The sequence below is a fragment of the Schistocerca piceifrons genome, chromosome 2 (assembly GCF_021461385.2).
Source record: "Schistocerca piceifrons isolate TAMUIC-IGC-003096 chromosome 2, iqSchPice1.1, whole genome shotgun sequence".
NCBI classification, from domain to species: Eukaryota; Metazoa; Arthropoda; class Insecta; order Orthoptera; family Acrididae; genus Schistocerca; species Schistocerca piceifrons.
Genome location: NC_060139.1, coordinates 1,098,930,146 through 1,098,949,324, shown reverse-complemented (window position 1 = coordinate 1,098,949,324; position 19,179 = coordinate 1,098,930,146). Strand labels below are relative to the sequence as shown.

General features: G+C 44.5%; 1 protein-coding gene across 1 annotated transcript in view; it reads right to left on the bottom strand.

Annotated features, from left to right (window-relative positions):
• LOC124776158 (dynein axonemal heavy chain 3) overlaps nucleotides 1-19,179 on the bottom strand; it is a 1,197,897-nt gene that overhangs the window by 310,548 nt on the left and 868,170 nt on the right. The window contains exon 50 of the mRNA XM_047250998.1: nucleotides 11,288-11,446. Coding sequence (XP_047106954.1) covers nucleotides 11,288-11,446 — 159 coding nt within the window. The remainder of the gene's footprint in view (nucleotides 1-11,287; nucleotides 11,447-19,179) is intronic.

Sequence of the window (19,179 nt, the reverse complement as noted above, 5' to 3'; positions counted from 1 at the left end):
TGTGTGTGTGTGTGTGTGTTGGGGCTTATGGGTGCTCAACATCGAGGTCATCAGCGCCCTGACACACATTAAAGGGAACGAATGTGGACAGACCTAATAAAACTGAAACACACACACAAAGAAAGCAGGAAAAGAAGGAAAATGCTACATAAGAAAGTAGAACGTAAGGAAAGGGAAAATGTAGGAACAAGAATGCCACAGTAAATTGTCATCAGCTGGCCACTTACATAAAATATGGGAGAGCTCGTCACACAGTGAGCAAATTAAGATCCTCTCCCTAAAATCTTTGTAAAAACATTTGACATGGCACAGAACTTTAAAACTTTAACCACATTCGTCTGAGTGTTGCCTAAAAGAGATGGCAGGTCCGCTGGCAAGTCAGCCACGGCCTGCTGGTCAGAAAATAAAACGCAATCCAATAAAACATGGCGCACAGTGACCTGGACGCCACAAGCACCACACATTGGAGGGTCCTACCGCCAGAGTAGGAAGCCATGTGTCATAGGGCTGTGGCCTATCCGAAGCCGAGTGAGGAGAACCTTGTCCTGTCGATGGGGCTGAAACGAAGTACACCACACACGCGTTGTGGGCTTGAGTATATGGAGCTTATTGTCAGTCACTTCCAGCCATTCATCCTCCCACTGACGCATGACTTGTGAGCTCAACAGCGAGGTGAGTGCGTGCAGGGGTATAGCACACTGAGATACTTGTGGATTGAGGCACGTCTCCTTGGCTGCGAGATCTGCCCTTTTATTCCCAGCAATGCCGACATGCCCTAGAACCCAGCAGAAAGCCACCACTTTCCCCAATCGCTGTAGTTGGAGAAGGGCATCTTGGATGGTCTGGACTATTTTATCTACTGGATACAAATGTTGCAAAGAGTGAAGGGCACTTAGTGAATCAGAACAGACAAGCAATTTAGGACAGGAAGAATGTCTCATCTGCTACAGTGCCCACAAGATCGCAGACAATTCTGCATCAAATACAGTAAAATTCTGAGGCAGTCGGACCTTGAGGACACGATCCCGAAAAACAACAGAGCAACCAACGGAATCCCCTTGTTTCGACCCATCCGTAAAAGCAGCTACATAGTTGTGGTGCTCAGATAAAATGGAAGAAAATGCTGCATTAAAAACGGTGGCAGGAGTGCAATCTCTCTTGTACTGCAATAAATCTAAAATCACTCTGGGCCTCTTCAGTAACCAGGGTGGCAGGCAGTTAAAACCCAGGATTTGGGGTTGTACAGACTCCACACCGAGGAACTCTAGCACACGTTGCACACAGATCCCAAATGGCAATGTAGCCTGGGGACGGTGGGAAAAAAGGTGGTCCAGAGGTGGATGAGCAACAAGATGGTCAGCAGGTGAGGTGGGACCTGCAAAAAACATACATGCCTGGCGCACAAGCAGGAGCTGCCGCCGGATGGTAAGTGGAGGTTCTGCAGCCTCAGCACAGAGGCTGGGTATGGGACTGGTCCGATAAGCACCTGTGGCCAGTCGAATCCCAGCATGGTGGACAGTGTCAAGGATCTGCAAATAAGACAGCCCCACTTACCCATACACTGTGCACCCATAGTCCAGCCATGAACGCACAAATGCTGGATAAAACTGAAGGAGACATGCCCTGTCCGCTCCCCAAGACCTGTGGCTGAGGCACGTGAGGATGTTCAGTGCCTTCAAGGTTCTGGCTTTCAAGTCGCGTAGGTGTGGCAGCCATGACAACCTGGAGTCAAAAATTGGGCCCAGTAACCGCACTGTGTCTCTAAACTGTAGGACAGTATCCCCCATATGCAAGGCAGGCAAAGTAAAAAGACGATGAGAACGATTAAAATGAACACAAACACACTTATCGGAAGAAAACTGAAAACCCGTCTATGCAGCCCACTCCTCTAACCGCAGCACTGTTAGCTGCAACTGACGGCTCACGGTTGCAACACAGAAGGAGGAACAGAAAACAACAAAGTCGTCCACAAATAAGGAGCACTGTACTGGACTCCTCACTGTAGACGTTATACTGTTGATGGACATGGCAAAGAGGGTAACGCTTAAAACACTGCCCTGGGGGACACCGTTCTCTTGCTCAAAGCGATCAGACAGTGTGTTACCAACTCAGGTTCGAAAAAACCGCTGAGACAGGTAAGACCGAATGAAAATGGGGAGGCGACCACAAAAGCCCCATTGATGCAGTTGTGCAAGAATACAGTGTCTCCAAGTAGTATCATATGCCTTACCGATATCAAAGAAGATACCGATAAAGTGATGCTGACGGAGGAAAGCCTGCTGAATAGCTGCCTCTAGGAGGGTCAGGTTGTCGACCATGGATCAAAATTTTCGGAATCCACACTGAGAGTGGCTAAGGAGCTGTCTGGTTTCTAACAGCCAGACCAGATGATGGTTAACCATCCATTCCACGGTCTTTCTGACACAGCTCGTCAAGGTGATACTCCGATAACTACTGGGACATGTGCGGTCCTTTCCTGGTTTGAGGAGAGGAATGAGAATTGCTTCCCTCCACAAGGTGGGGAACACTCCTGTCTGCCATATGAGATTAAAACATTCGAGGAGGATTTCCTTTGACACCGATGGCTGATGACAAAGCATGGAGTACCGGATGCGATCATGACCTGGTGCAGTATCAGAAGTCTCAGTAAGTGCCGATTCAAGTTCCCACATGGACAAAGGGGAGTTGTAGGCCTCAGAACTGTTCGACCGAAAGGCCAAGTTTGCTCGTTCGACCCAAAGTCCAAGTTTGCTCTCTCGACAGTCGCACGGTAGTGACGAAACGCTGGATCCTGATTTGTGGTAGCAGTACTTTGTGCAAAATGCTCTGCCAGCGACTGAGCAATGGCTCTGGGTGTCGTCTGGAGGCATCCCTGGTTCAGTAGTGCAGCAATTGGTAAACGGCTGTGTTTACCGGAAATCCTCCGGATGGCTTCCCGTACTTTTGTGGAACAAATGGAACAGTTGATGGAGTCCAGGAACTCCTGCCATGACCTTTTTTTGCTCTCCTTAATGACATGGCGTGCCCTGGCTCTCGCGATTCAAAAGGCGGTAAGATTGGCTGCTGATGGGTGGCATTTAAATCGTCGAAGAGCTGCATGCCTGTCCTGGATGTCTGAATGGTACTCTTCTGTCCACCAAGGCACAAGGCACCGCTTAAGAGGGCCAGAAGACTTTGGTATGGACAGGTCAGCAGCATGATGGATCACAAGTGTGATGTGATTCACCCATTCCTGTACGCTGGCATTCAAAGACAGCCAACCGACTGAAGAGTGGCCAGTTAGCCCTGCCAATCATCCATGATGGTGGCCTCTACTCCAGCAATACACGATCCACGAGATGAATGCGGATGGGGAAGTGATTGCTGGAATGAAGGTCGTCAATGGCCTCCCAGTGAACAGAGTCGATGAGGGTTGGAGAGCAGAAAGATAGGTCAATGGCAGAGAAATGAGTCGGAGTACCGGTGTTGAGGATGCACAACACTTGACATGTTAGGAGGCTCTCCAAAACTCGACCTCGAGTGCAAAGAGAAGTGGAGCCCCACAGGACATGATGGGCATTGAAGTCGCCCAGGAGGAGAAATGGGCGGGGAAGTTGTGCGATAAGATCTGTGAGAGCCTCTAAGTTCACTGCATGCAGAGGAGGTAAATAAAGGGAGCAAACGGTAAGCCTCCAACATGAATGAATTCCAACTGCAACTGCTTGCAGGTCAGTATCCAGGGGGAGAGCAGAAGAGTGGTGGTCATTATTGACAAACACGGCGACTCCGCCTTTGGCCCTTTCCCCTGTCAGGTCATCCTTGCGATATAATGTATAGCCCCTTAGTACAGGAGCATCAGATGGTTTTAAATGTGTTTCCTGTAAACACAAGCACAGGGGGCATTGTCGTGCTAGGAGGTTCAGCTCCTCCACATGTGCCCGGAATCCATTCATGTTCCACTGTATAATGGGAGCCGTCTATCAGGGTGGGAGTACCTTCATTCTCACTTTCTGTCGGGGAGGAGAGCCCACAACAGGTGGAGGCTCAGTTTTGGTGCGAGATGATTGCCCCAGTCTGACATCAACCTCCATCGGCTCTGAAGAGGAGTCGAGAGAGACGTCAGTGAGAATGACATCAACTTCAGCAGACTGTATAACTTCAGTTTCCCTCAGCAGGCGAGTCTTTACCTTTGGCTTTGGCTTAGATTTTTTGGCCTGAGGTGGCATTGGAGCCAAAACCTCAGAAGCAGTAGGGGGTGTAGCAGCACTGGGCAGTGCACAAGATTGGACCCGGGAAGTGGCAGGAAGGTCCATGATGTTAGCTACCATGGCCTGGTCAGAAGGCCGGGGGATGGGGGGGGGGGGTGGATGGGGGGCAGGGGGAGCAGCAGGCTTCACAGGAACGGCAGCAGCACACATACATTGACAAATGCAGGTGCTAGTGCTGACAGTAGCAACCTCTGTTTGTGTAGCGGCATCAGTTTTCAAGACTGGCTGTTTCAGAATGGAAGAGGAGGAGGCAGTGAACGTGGGTGGCTGCATGGACTTGTATATTTTCTTTGCCTCACCATACGGGATGCGTTTTGTGGTATTAAGTTCCTGGATCTTCTGTTCCTCAAGGAAAACTCTGCATTCCCTACTCCACACAGGGTGATCCCCAGAGAAGTTGACACATTTGGGAGGAGAGGAGCAACCAACTCCCTCATGGGCGGCTTTACCACATTTCCCGCAAGTGGCTTCCCCTTTACAGCCGAGAGTAGTGTGGCCAAAGTGTTGGCATTTAAAACACCGCATGGGGTTGGGGTAATAAGGCTGTACACTGAGACGTACGAAACCTGCCTTCACATGCTCTGGTAATTTGGTGCTGTTAAACGTAAGGATAAATGAGTCAGATTTCATGAGAGCACCATCCACCCGTTTCATAACGTGTTGCATGTCAACAATTCCTTCCCGGGACCATTCAGACTTCAGTTCATCTTGGGGAATGTCAACGAGATCTCTGCAAGTCACAACACCCTTGCTGTAGCTCAAGGTGTTGTGAAATTCAGTCTCTATTGCAAACTCCCCAAGAAATTGTGCCTTCTGAAGGTTCTGGACTTGCTGGAAGCTAGATGTTTCAACCAGCAAGGTGCCATTTCGCAAGTGCTTTACAGACTTCAACGTGCCAGCAATACCTTCTAAGCCCTTCTGTATATAAAATGGCGAAACTTTTTCAAAACTCCCATCTTTTCTTTTAATTATGAGAAACACATTCTGTGAAGCAGCATGCGTTCTGTTACTACTACCTGAATCAGGAGGACTGGCTACACAAGCCCTCTTGTTAGATTGGGTGTTAGAACCTACCAGCGGCCCACCCTTTCCACTAGGAGGAGAAGAATAAAAGTTCAAGGGTTCCACCTTGGTCCCATGAGCAGCTAGGGAACTAGAAGTCCACCTAGACAGAGCCCCGCGTGCCTAGGTAAGCCTTATACAAATGAGGTGCGGCAGGTTCCCCAGAGGTTTCCTGCTAACGACTGTTCCACCTCAACAGCCATGCATCTCATCAGTGCACAGCACACCTTGAGATTGAGGGGTTGTTTATAAGAGGTTTATTCCATCCTCGGCCCACAAACTCACGGGGCAACTACTGAGTGCTGCTGTCAACTCTGACAATGTAAAATAGCAACACCAGCGACACAGGGAATACCACAAACAACTCTATGACTGCAGCACACTCAGGCAGCTACGCAGAATCCAAAAAAGTCCTCGGATGGCTTCACACCAGTCATCGTACACAACAACAGAGACCTTAGTCTCTTAAACAAAGAGTTTAATAACAAGCACAACCCCACAACATACTACTCTAAACTCAATAGGGACCACACTGCACTGCACATGGTAAACAAGTCAGATTATACGAAACTGCTGGACTTTCTAAAAGAAAGAAGGTAGAACATTACATGTAAGGACTGTATTGGAAAAGATACAGCAGTACATAATCAAGGGGGTAGACTCTCGACTCTGAGACAGTACACAAGGAACTGACTGCCCTTGAGTGGGAATGTATTCGTGTAAATCGAATAACACAATGAGACTGTCACATAACTACAGGGTCGAGCTAGACGACCTGATGAAGACGAAATTATTTCTTCACACGTTCATCAATGTAGAGATTTACAATAGGCTGCGCACCCTCCAACATTGCCACAACTGTCAACGCTTTGCACATGCGGGTATCTGATACGGTCTCACTCCCCACTGCTGCAAATGTGCTGGTGGTTACACGACCCAACATTGCAAACTCCCCAACCCAGCACCACCCAAATGTGCCAATTTTGGTGCATCACATCCAGCCAACTACAGGGGGTGCATTGCTTACAAGGAGGCTCTGAGGTGCAAAATAGCCAAACATGTAAAAACTACTGCCATCACAGCACCGAAACCGACCCTACACCCAGTAAGGAGTGAAATATCCCTTGCTGGAGTTGTAGCTGGTACCCCCAGCAGTGTGCGGTGGTCAGAGGAATCTTAGAACTGCACATACACACAACAAACATCTCCAGAAGAAGACATACAGTCAGGACATACAACACCCATCACCACACCGGCACTGGCTACATCACAAAGCACAAATAACAACACCACCCTACCCCTAGAGATCACGGATTGCAGCCCACCACAGACCACGGAAGATGCACCTACAAAGGGGCACCCACAACGCTGAAGTTGGAGAAACAATCGAAACAGGGGAAACACCACCACACCACACCACAACAAGTACACAGACAACAGGACACCAATATGCATGTACACAATTCAGACACCAACACAATGACCCACACAACACACCCACTCTCCACAGAGACCTCACAGGTGTCCGTAACTACTACGACTCAAACAGCTGACACACAAGCCAGTCCACACCAGATGCCAACACAAGTACCAGTGGCCACTGATACAACCAATACATCGACATAACCAATAACCCACAGGCCGATAGTCCCAACATTAACTCAATGCTCCAAAGAATAATGGAGACATTTTTCCCCTGGCTCACAACCTCCGAGGTAGTCATGATAATTATGGGGTGTGTCACAAACTCTTTACACAGTTCATGTACGGCTCGCTCAACTGGACTTGCATAAAAACTAATTTCACACTGCTGTTTACACCAATGCATGGATAACACACCACACCAGCCCCGAAATGCAAACGCCAACACAAACTCACAGAACCTGTTTTGGAATGCCAATGGCATCACAAACAAAAGAGTCACAATACTTGCGTTCATGGAGCAAAAGGGTATCCAAATTGCCCTAGTTAACGAGACACTGCTTATGCCTCACAAACAGTTAAAACATCTCACATTATTGCGTTTATCATACTGACTGAGCGGATGGCAAGAATGGGGTTGGCACAGCCATCATAATACACAAAGACATAGAACACATAAACATCGAGCTCCCTGCGCTTGAGAGACTAGAAGCCAAGGCCATCAGGGTGAAGTTAAATGGAGCAATTACCGCACTGGTATCGCTGTACAACCCTCCTGAAAACATAGTAACATGCGGTATCAGCACAGTTCTCAACACAGCACCATGGTAATGGCTGCTCGAGATCTAAAAGCAAAACACACTGGCTGGAATTCACGAATATGTACCTCCAATGCAAGATCTGTACGAACATGCACTAGGCTGAAACTACATTATACTCGGACCAGACATTCCCACATACATGCCTGTGGAGGCCTGACTCAGACCAGATGTGTCAGACATAGTCCTCATCAAGGGCATCACATGCACACTCAACCTTATGGCTGAAAACGATCTGGACTCAGACCACTTGCTTGTAATACTACACACAGAACAAACACTGCAGGACACTGAACAATGCAGAATACTGAACTACAAGAACCATGCAGAATACTGAACTACAAGCACGTGAATTGGCATCTGTTAAAGGAAATGCTTGATGGTCGTATTCTGGACACCCAAGAAATTAACAACACGCAACAAATTGATGAGGTGATGGAGGCTCTTACTACTGCTGTCCAAGACGTGATGACTGACACCAGTCGACGTATAACACCAAAACAACACTGGACGGCCCTGCCCCAGGAAATCCTGGGCCTTATCTCAATGAGGAACCGCCTCAGGAGATACTGGCAGCGTACAAGGTGCCTGTTTTATAAACTGCATGTCAATAGACTCCAGGATAATAAAGGACAAAATACAAACATTTCAAAACGAGCAATGGGGGCAGAAACTCACAGGGATAGCTAGCCAAACACTTCACCATGGAGAAACATTACATTCTCACTCTACAAGGATCAGACGGACCAGCTTACTCTGTGAAGGAGAAGGCAGAGCTTATGGCCACAACACTTGCAGTGTCTTTCAAGCCAAAATTGGCTCCTTGAAAAGGACCAGGAGGTTACACGACTTGTAGCCTACCCCTGGTGTGACAAAATCAGACAAAAGATATTACTTGGGCTATCAAGCATAAAAATGCTAGGAAAGCCCCTGTGCTTCATATGCCACCTTAAAACGCCAAAACTTCCCTGACTTTTGGAAGGCAGTCAAGGTCCTGATGTTCAGGAAGCCACAGAAAGACCATTCCCTCCCACAACTGCCCATCAGTCTGCTGTGCTCACTCAGCAAGATTGTTGAGAAGGTAATACTAAAATGCACCACTACGCGCTGCATTGCCAATGACACCCTTAGACTGGAGGAATTTGGCTTTAGGAATCACCACTCAACAACATAACAACTTCTCCGTGCAGCCGAACATATAACACATGGCTACAACACGAACAAAGTCACAGGGGCAGTGTTCCTGGACATTGAAAAATCTTTTGTCCATTTCTGGCCCAACAGCCTTATATGCAAACTAAGTGATGCTGGTTTCCCCAGTGGACTCATATGTCTCATACACTCATATCTCATGAACAGATGTTTCAACACCGATCTGTAGGGTAAACAATCAACACAACATGGTATCCGAGTTGGAGTACCCCAGGGAAGCATCCTCAGGACCATCTTGTTCAACCTGTACATTAATGACTTTCCAGAAACACAGAACACGACGTTAGCCATCTACACATATGACACAGTCATCTTTGCACAAAATTGGAAACTGTCAAACATAAATTCATGAATGCAGATGGCACTCAGAAGTGCCGAGCCTTGGTGAGAACAATGGCGTATTAAAGTAAACGTCGACAAGTGCAAAGCAGTTATGTTCACACACAGACTAAAGCTACTGTGCAAACATCAACACTGTCAACAGGTAACATTACATGCACGCCCAATAGGTTTCTGAGGGAAAGCCAGATATCTTGGTGCCTGGCTGGACTAGAAACTTACATGGGCGACCACACTGAATATGTTGCCAACAGAGCACACACAAGGCTCAAACAGCTCTACCCAATGCTCAACAGGGAAAGTACATGGAATAGGAGTGTGTCGAGGTCCACATACATTACACTGATTTGACCTCCATCCAATGATGTACGCAGCTTCCGTCTGGGGATATGCAGCTCCTACACAACTGCACCACCTGCATATCATACAGAACAAAGTGCTACGCATCATTAGCAATGCTCCACACTACACATGCACTGTGGATCTTAAAAATGAATACTGCCTTGAAACAGTCAAGCAAGTATTAAAAAAAAAACGCCACACAACTATACAGGAACTCGGGACACTCGAACAATCCTTTCATCCTTATTCAGGGAAACTATGATCACAAACATGCGTGGAAGCATAAGCGGCCAATGACTCTACTAACTAGGGCATAACCACCTATGGCAAGCTAACATACACCCACAAGTGACAAAGTTGGCAAGCCCCTGCATATCAGCAATGTTGGCTGGTATGCCAGCTGCTATTAAAGCAGACCAACACTAAGGAAACCAACAAGCTCACACGGTGACACCCAAACAAACCACTAGCATTACCCTACTCTGTGAATCCGATGTATGAGCTATCGGACACAAAACAATGATGGATCTAACTGTTACATGTATGCTGATGTGGACTGAGAAATCAACACCGGCACCCAGTGGCAGCGACCAAGTAACACCACCGCACAATGAAATGGTATCGGCCTGCCTGATACCCACTATTAACAAAGCCTACTCTTGCATGACCTGCCACAGGCAGCAAGAAAACCGCAACTGCTCTTACAACCCGACCCAACTATTGCAGAGGTTTTTTTCCCTTTGGCTCTTGCCTTGGCACTTTTTTCCCTCTGCCCTTCAAACTGCTACCCTTTGTTCAACTTTCGACCCAATCTATCTCCAGATGAGTGCTTATTAATGGTTAACCTTAACCAGGCATACACAAACATTGCAGTATCCACATCCTGCGAGACCTCACTTTAGTGAAAACTAACTATTATGCAGAGATGGCAGTAGACCTTTTGTGTTGGCCATCATATCGGTGTGGGCACACAGTCACTCTGTCAGAATTAGGTCAACTTCAGAAGTCTATATAGGAGCCAATGATGTACTTACATGTTTTGAGCAACAATGTTGTCTAAGCTCACCATGACATATGATGGGAATGAAAGGAGATGTGTCATCTGCTGGTTTTATACAGGCAATAAGAGAGCAGTTGACATATGGCATGTTTGGAAGCAAGAAATGCAGGAATACTGTCACACACTCATCATACAGATGCAAAATCCGGTACGTATTCAGGAAAAACAGCTGTGTCCTTAGGTCCCAACGTAACCACAGCCTTAGAAATCATAAAATATTTGTAAGAAAGGCAAATACTTCTGACATCCAAGATTATAAATTTCACTGCTGCCCCTTATAGAAATACATTACCTCTCTTGTCACCTCTCATTGGTTAGGTCAAGCTGTCATCCTAGATAGTGATAACAGTGAAGATGATGACTAAAAATGATGATACCACAGGGGATGGCTTAGATGGAAAGCAAAAAAGGAAGTGAAAATAAAAATTAATGTAAACCATTTATTGTAGTTTCTTATATTCCTCTTGGCATAATCAAAATATAGGCAATCAATAAATGGTGTAAGTTTAGAACAGATAAAATGATACCTTTTTTAGGCAGATACTTAATTTCAATAAAATAGTTAGTAATTTTCATTAGTCTGAGTACATAAAAAATAAAATGTGCCTCTTAAAAAAGGACATGGCAGGGGGAAGAGGGAGTTGATTGAGATTCAGGGTCATCTTTTACTCAGACAAATACAGTAATTAATCATCATACATAATAATATTATTTTGTCAGAATAAGTAGAATTTCATCTCCACTAGTTTCATATAATGTAATTAGTAAGGTGACAATAAGCTTACCAATTGAAGGGTCAAGATCTTCACCAATATTTTCTAGTATTACTGGAGATCCAATCTGGATTGCCAATTCCAAAACACGCATGTAATTACTGTCTGAGAACTTTATGACACGAAGTCCATTTGCACGTTCCATATTCTTAACCCATTTGTTGGCTTGACCTACAGGGCAAATTGATTTTATTTGCATAGAGATATAAATAATAAAATCACTAACACTTCAGTTAGGGCATATTTGAATATAAAATGGTAATATAATTCAATTAAGTCTTTCATGAATGACATCAAGCAGGTGTAAATGTGTTACATAAAATTAGACTTTAATGTAATGCTAAGGGAGCTTAAATAGCATGATACAAAGAGCTTCAGAGTGAATAATTATAAAATGCAAAATTTAAAATATGTATAGTTAGTAAAGGGATGGACTTACAATACATAAAATAGTGCTTATCAAGTTTAGGAGTGAAAATAATAAAACTTGCAATACACAAGCGAAACAAGTGACAAATAACATCAAAGGGAAACAGAGACTGAGAGACAACCTTAAGTCGACAACTTAATAGACCCCTTCACATCTTTTATCACTATGCTTACTTTACTTGCAACCCAACTTTATTGTCCATCTTCTCTATCTCTACGTTTCATTGTTTCCCCTATTATTTATAATCAGACGTCTAGTGATTTTTGCTATATAATGTGTTGACTAACAACCTTCCCCTTTTACATACTAAAGTTATGACTAATTTTTATCATATGTTCTGTCATGAACAACTTGGAAGTCACTTCAGAATCCTATGTTTCACTGACAAGCTTAGGGCAAGGATAATTGGTACTCACCATATAGAGGAGAAGTTGAGTTGCAGGAAGGCACAACAAAAAGACTGCTATACATTTGAGCTTTAGTCCAAAAGACCTTCTAAAAGTAGAAATCACGAACAGATTCACACAAGAACAACACACATACATGACCAATGTCTCTGGCTGCTAAGGCCAGACTCATCATGGATTACCTGTTGTTTAATGGTTTACTGATACACAGGGTGTTTATAAATTAGTTACATAAAAGTAATTTTGTGAAAAAGATAAATAACTTACAGAAATTTTTGATACGGCAATGCAGTATGTCTTCAAGTTTTATTCACAAATGTTCAATGTGGTTACCTTTTGTAACATAACAAATGTCCCGACTGTAATCAATTTCCTGCCAAATCATATGAAGTAAGTCTTGATATACATTGACCAACACGAAAAATCCAACGCTTCAATTTCTCAGACAAAAATTTATTTTAAACTTTTTATTTTAACTTCCAGTCATTTTTATGACAGCAATCTATTTTGTGGTAAAATATTGTCTTATTGTCACATCTAAGTGTCTAGGGAAAAAAAAGTGATTATAAAGAAATTAAGCAGGAGAAGCACAAATAACACAATTGGATTCAAGCGTTATGCAAATTTTGAAGAATTTCATGAATGTAATGCACCTCTGTTTTGGTTTCCTACACTTCACAGACCTCTCTGCATTTTCAGAAGCGTGTATAATTTCTCCTGGCACCTATCACATCACCCAACCTTTCAAGCATTCTCATGATTAATGATGCATTTTCCTCTTGAGGAATCATCTCCCTTTCTTTCAGGAGGGCCTTCCATAGGCCCTCTAGGGGCTCAGAACAGTATTTGCCTGTTGTTCTTCCCAGTTGAGGATTCAAATCTGGGCTTTGAGGAGGCCAAGCCAAAGCATGAATTCCATTTCATCCAATAACTCTTGCACATTTCTCGCAACACGTGGCATGCATTGTCATTCATTAGAGTAAAGTCATAACTAATAGATGGAGTGTAAGGCGCGACTTGCTCCAAAAGGGTTTCCATCTGTGTGGCACCCATGCTCCATGAAAACCAAACCGATTCTTGCAGTCATATTGATTGCTACCCACAATAAAAAGGCATCCTGGATGACAGTATGCAACTCGAAGACCTTTCCTAGGGCTTTCTTCAGAGTTTCTCTCCACTGTCAGGTGATTGGAGGCCAAATTGTGACTCATTGGTGGACAACATTTGCTGCCATTGTTGTACTCTACAGCTGCTATAATCCCTTGTGAAATTTAGTCGAGCTGCACGATGCCCTCTGCTGAGTTCTGGGCCTGTAGCAAGATTTCAGAATTGAAAATTGGCTTCTTCCTGTCTTCTTCTGACGGTTTCCCCACTAACATTGACTCCCTCAAACTTAGTGGGGTCTATATCAGCTTAAGTGATTGTGAAGCAACAATTGAAGAGAAAGTGAAGTTGGAAGTGGTCGTCTATTGCCCATGTTGCTCTTCTCAAGCCTAATCCCAGCTTCCTTGCCTTCCATATCCCTTGATGTTCTTGCGGTTCTGGGAAACCTGGAATGTGTTGTTCCCAACATTTCTGTTACGATTGCATGCTGCGAGTATCTTGCACCGATGCAACACCTTTTAAGGGATCTTAAGGCTTTAATGGCATGTTTACTCCAGTGACCTAATTACGATAATAGCAGAAAGATTTCACAACCACACAGGATTAAAATGGCAACAATACAAGGTACAACAAATGAGAGCAGGATAACAGTACTGCCTCATGTGCAGTGAAGTGTTTTTCAGGTTTTGCAGAAAAAAGAAAGATTAAGGTTAGTGCAATAAACAATCGACACTTCACCATTCGGAAAAGAATAATAATCACATATCAATAATATATCCTCTCTTAAAATATAGGATAAAACACTGCAGTCTGAGTAAATGGATTACTACACATCAGTTATTTCGTGTTGCGTTTTTTGTGCCAGTCAGTGTATATGGTGGTACTACTTGCTGCTTGTTGCTGCTGTTGCAACTCATCAATGTGGAAGCAAAGGAACAAACACTTTGTCTTTAATGTAACCCTATATACAGGAGTCCACTGTGGTTAAATCAAGGGAGCGTGGTGGACAGGATATTATTCCGCTATGTCCCATCCTCGGCAGCGCATTCCTGCAGAGATACAGGACAACTTCTCGATGATAACATGGTGGTGTAAAATCTTGCTGGGAAATAAGTTCTGTGCCTATATTCTGTTGTAATTGAGGCATCAAGTAATGCCCAGGCATATCCAGATATGATATGGCAGTTACAGTTGATTAGGCAAAAAAGAAAGGGCCATAAATCTTGTTACAGCTTACAGCATAAAAAACATTTTCTTTAGGTGAGAAACACACTTGTTTGATTATGTGATGTGGTTTCTGCTCATCCCCTATCCAAACATTATGCCAATTCATTTTTCCACAGGTATGGAAGGTGGCATTGTCACTAAATGCATTTTTCTTAAGAAAATCATCTTCAGTCTGCATTTTGTTAAACATTTCTATACAAAACTATGCTCATTTTTCTTTGTTAATTTCTCTGAGAACTTGCAACAGTTCCAAATTGTAGGATTTGAATGAGAGGCATTTTTATAACACCGCAGGTGGGAACTAGCACTATAGCACGTCCTCGGTTCTCGCCAACCACCTGGCCTTAATTTACGTTAATTTCTTCTGTCTCTGCTTTTCTTCACTGTAATTACTCTTTGTTCACTCCATTTTAATTTCCTACATCTTTCATTGTCTTTCCCTTCAATTTTTCACTGCCCCCTCCCACCTCTGTTATGTAAAATGCACTTAGCCTCTCACTCTTATTAACTCACATACAATGTTTAATAATAATCTCTGTCTTGCATATTACCCTGTCTTCCACCTTTAAGCTCTCAGGTTTTCAAATCTCGTCCAGTGCAGTCCCCAACAGTGTTTCCTTCCCATCCCGTATGGTAATTCTCTCCTGACCCATGGTTCTGGGTGACTTTCCCAAAACCTACCCCTTTTCCTAGACCTCTCCAGTCCTTTTCCTTCATCCTTGTTCCTTGCCCTTCAACCCTTCTGCTTGGAGAAGGAACCATTGGCTCCAGAAGCTTGCCAAACACAACAGTCTTTCATATGGGTCTTCTGCCATCGGTTAGTGACTATATTTTTTATCTATCCAGTTAAATAATTTGATTAAAATACTTTGTAACTTTTTCTTTTAGTGGTGAAGGACGAAAATAATGACACAGGATAGATAAGGAATAAGTAAGGAAATGAATTAGTTCAATTAAAAAAGTCAAAAGCATATAATGACACTTAGCAGCAATGGTTTCTATGGACATTGTGCATCCCCGCCAACAAATAACAAACATTGCTGCTCATAGTGTGGCATAGTGGCAGGTGTGCCTCAACAATACAGACAGCCTTAGGGTAGTTGCAACCACAATGGAGGTGTGTATGTTGAGAGACCTGAAGAGTCCTAGAGTCCTGAAGAAGTGCCAATGCCTTTTCAGTAAATGCAGGGGTAACAGTCTTGACGTCAAGTGATCCAGCCATGTAACAGTAACATTGGCCAAAAGGGCCTTGTTGTTCTGGTGCTGTGAATGGCAGAAAGCAAGTGGACATTACAGATGTAATTTTCCCCAAGAGTTTGCAGCTCTACCATATGATTAAATGATGATGGCATCCTCTTGAGGAAAATATTCTGGAGCTAAAATAGTTCCCCACTCAGATCTCTGGGAGAGGATTACTTAGGAAGACTCTGTCGTCGGGAGAAACAAAACTGGCATTCTATGAGTTGGAGCAAGGGATGTTACATACCCTAATTCAGGCACACAGATTAGAAAATTTAAAAATCGAAGTGGATAGGCTGAAATTAGATGTAGACGGAATAAGTGAAGTTTGGTGGCAGGAGGTACAGGAGTTCTTGTCAGGTGAATACAGGGTTATACATACAAAATCGAATAAGGGTAATGCAGGGGTTGGTTTAATAATGAGTAAGAACACAGGAATTCAAGTAAGCTACTATAATACACTCCTGGAAATTGAAATAAGAACACCGTGAATTCATTGTCCCAGGAAGGGGAAACTTTATTGACACATTCCTGGGGTCAGATACATCACATGATCACACTGACAGAACCACAGGCACATAGACACAGGCAACAGAGCATGCACAATGTCGGCACTAGTACAGTGTATATCCACCTTTCGCAGCAATGCAGGCTGCTATTCTCCCATGGAGACGATCGTAGAGATGCTGGATGTAGTCCTGTGGAACGGCTTGCCATGCCATTTCCACCTGGCGCCTCAGTTGGACCAGCGTTCGTGCTGGACGTGCAGACCGTGTGAGACGACGCTTCATCCAGTCCCAAACATGCTCAATGGGGGACAGATCCAGAGATCTTGCTGGCCAGGGTAGTTGACTTACACCTTCTAGAGCACGTTGGGTGGCACGGGATACATGCGGACGTGCATTGTCCTGTTGGAACAGCAAGTTCCCTTGCCGGTCTAGGAATAGTAGAACGATGGGTTCGATGACGGTTTGGATGTACCGTGCACTATTCAGTGTCCCCTCGACGATCACCAGTGGTGTACGGCCAGTGTAGGAGATCGCTCCCCACACCATGATGCCGGGTGTTGGCCCTGTTTGCCTCGGTCGTATGTAGTCCTGATTGTGGCACTCACCTGCACGGCGCCAAACACGCATACGACCATCATTGGCACCAAGGCAGAAGCGACTCTCATCGCTGAAGACGACATGTCTCCATTCGTCCCTCCATTCACGCCTGTCGCGACACCACTGGAGGCGGGCTGCACGATGTTGGGGCGTGAGCGGAAGACGGCCTAACGGTGTGCGGGACCGTAGCCCAGCTTCATGGAGACGGTTGCGAATGGTCCTCGCCGATACCCCAGGAGCAACAGTGTCCCTAATTTGCTGGGAAGTGGCGGTGCGGTCCCCCCTACGGCACTGCGTAGGATCCTACGGTCTTGGCGTGCATCCGTGCGTTGCTGCAGTCCGGTCCCAGGTCGACGGGCACGTGCACCTTCCGCCGACCACTGGCGACAACATCGATGTACTGTGGAGACCTCACGCCCCACGTGTTGAGCAATTCGGCGGTACATCCACCCGGCCTCCCGCATGCCCACTATACGCCCTCGCTCAAAGTCCGTCAACTGCACATATGGTTCACGTCCACGCTGTCGCGGCATGCTACCAGTGTTAAAGACTGCGATGGAGCTCCGTATGCCACGACAAACTGGCTGACACTGACGGCGGCGGTGCACAAATGCTGCGCAGCTGGCGCCATTCGACGGCCAACACCGCAGTTCCTGGTGTGTCCGCTGTGCTGTGCGTGTGATCATTGCTTGTACAGCCCTCTCGCAGTGTCCGGAGCAAGTATGGTGGGTCTGACACACCAGTGTCAATGTGTTCTTTTTTCCATTTCCAGGAGTGTAGATAGTGTTTGCATTATCATTGACAGGCATGAACACCACACCTACCACAGTGGTACATGTTTATATACCACCTAGCTCCACAGATAATGAGCAGATTGAAGAAATATATGATGAGATCAAAGGAATTTAAATGCGGTGTGTAATGGCAATTCAATAGTAGGAAAATGAAGAGAAGGAAAAATAGTAGGTAAATACAGACTGGAGGAAAGGAATGAAAGACGAAGCTGCCTGGTAGGATTTTGCACACAGGACAATTTACTCATCATGAGCACATGGTTTAAGAATCATGAAAAATTCCTGTATTTGTGAAAAGGGCTTGGCTATACCAGATGATTTAACATTGATTATGTAATGGTACAACAGAGACTTCAGATTTGGATTTTAAATTGTGCGACATTTCCGGGGGCAAATGTGGACTCTGATCACAATTTATTCGTTCTGAAGTGTAGATAAAACCTGAAGAAATTGTAAAACAAGATGATGATGGGAGTTTCACAGGGACAATTAGACAGCAATTGACTAGAACAGGAGAAAGGAATACACTAGAAAATAGATGGGTAGTGTTGAGAGATGAAAGAGTGAAGGCTGAAGAGGGTTAAGTAGGTAAAAAGACAAGACCCAGCAGAATTCCTTGAATATCACTGACGATGTTGAATGTAATTGATGAAAGAAGAAAATATAAAAGTGCAGCAAATGAAGAAGGTCAAAGGGAATACAAACCTCAAAAAATGAGATTGACAGGAAGCGCAAAATGACTACACAGGAATGGCTACAGGACAGATGTAAGAATTTAGAAGCATGTTTCACTAGGGAAGAGATAGACATCACATTGAGAAAAATTAAAGAGACCTTTGGAAAAAAGAAAAGCACCTGCATGAATATCAAGAGCTCAGCTGAAAAACCAGTACTAAGTAAACAAGGGAAAGATGAAAGGTGGAAGGAATGTATGCAGCATCTATATAAAGGAGATGAACTTGAAACTAGTATTACAAAAAGCAAAAAGGATGTAGATGAAGATGGAAGATATGGTACTGTGAGAAAATTTGATACTGTGAGAAAATTTGACACAGCAATGAAAGGTCTAACCTGAATCAAGACCCTGGTAAGAGCTTATATTCTTTCAGTGCTACCTTGGGACAACCAGGCATGCCAAAACTCTTCCACCTGGTGCACTACGTGTATGAGATATGCGAATATTTTCAGACTTAGGAATATAACAGTGCAAATCCCAAAGAGAGCAGAGGCTGAGATGTGAATATAAGTCAAAACTGCAAAATTGACAGGAGGCAGAAAATGGTTAGACAGGAATGGCTAGAGGACAGATTTAAGAACTTAGAAGCATATTTCACAGATACCCCCAGAAAAATCAAAGAGGCCTTTGGTGAAAAGAGAAGCATCTGTATGAATATCAAGAGCTCAGTTGGTATACCAGTACAAAGCAAAGAAGAGAAAGCTGAAAGGAGGAAGAAGTGTACAGAGGGTCTGTACAAGGGAGATGAACTTGAAGGCAGTATTATAGAAAGCAAAGAGGACATAAATGAAGATGGGAGATACAATAGTATGAGAAGAATTTGGCCAAGCAAGGAAAGATCCAAGTTGAAACGAGGCCCCA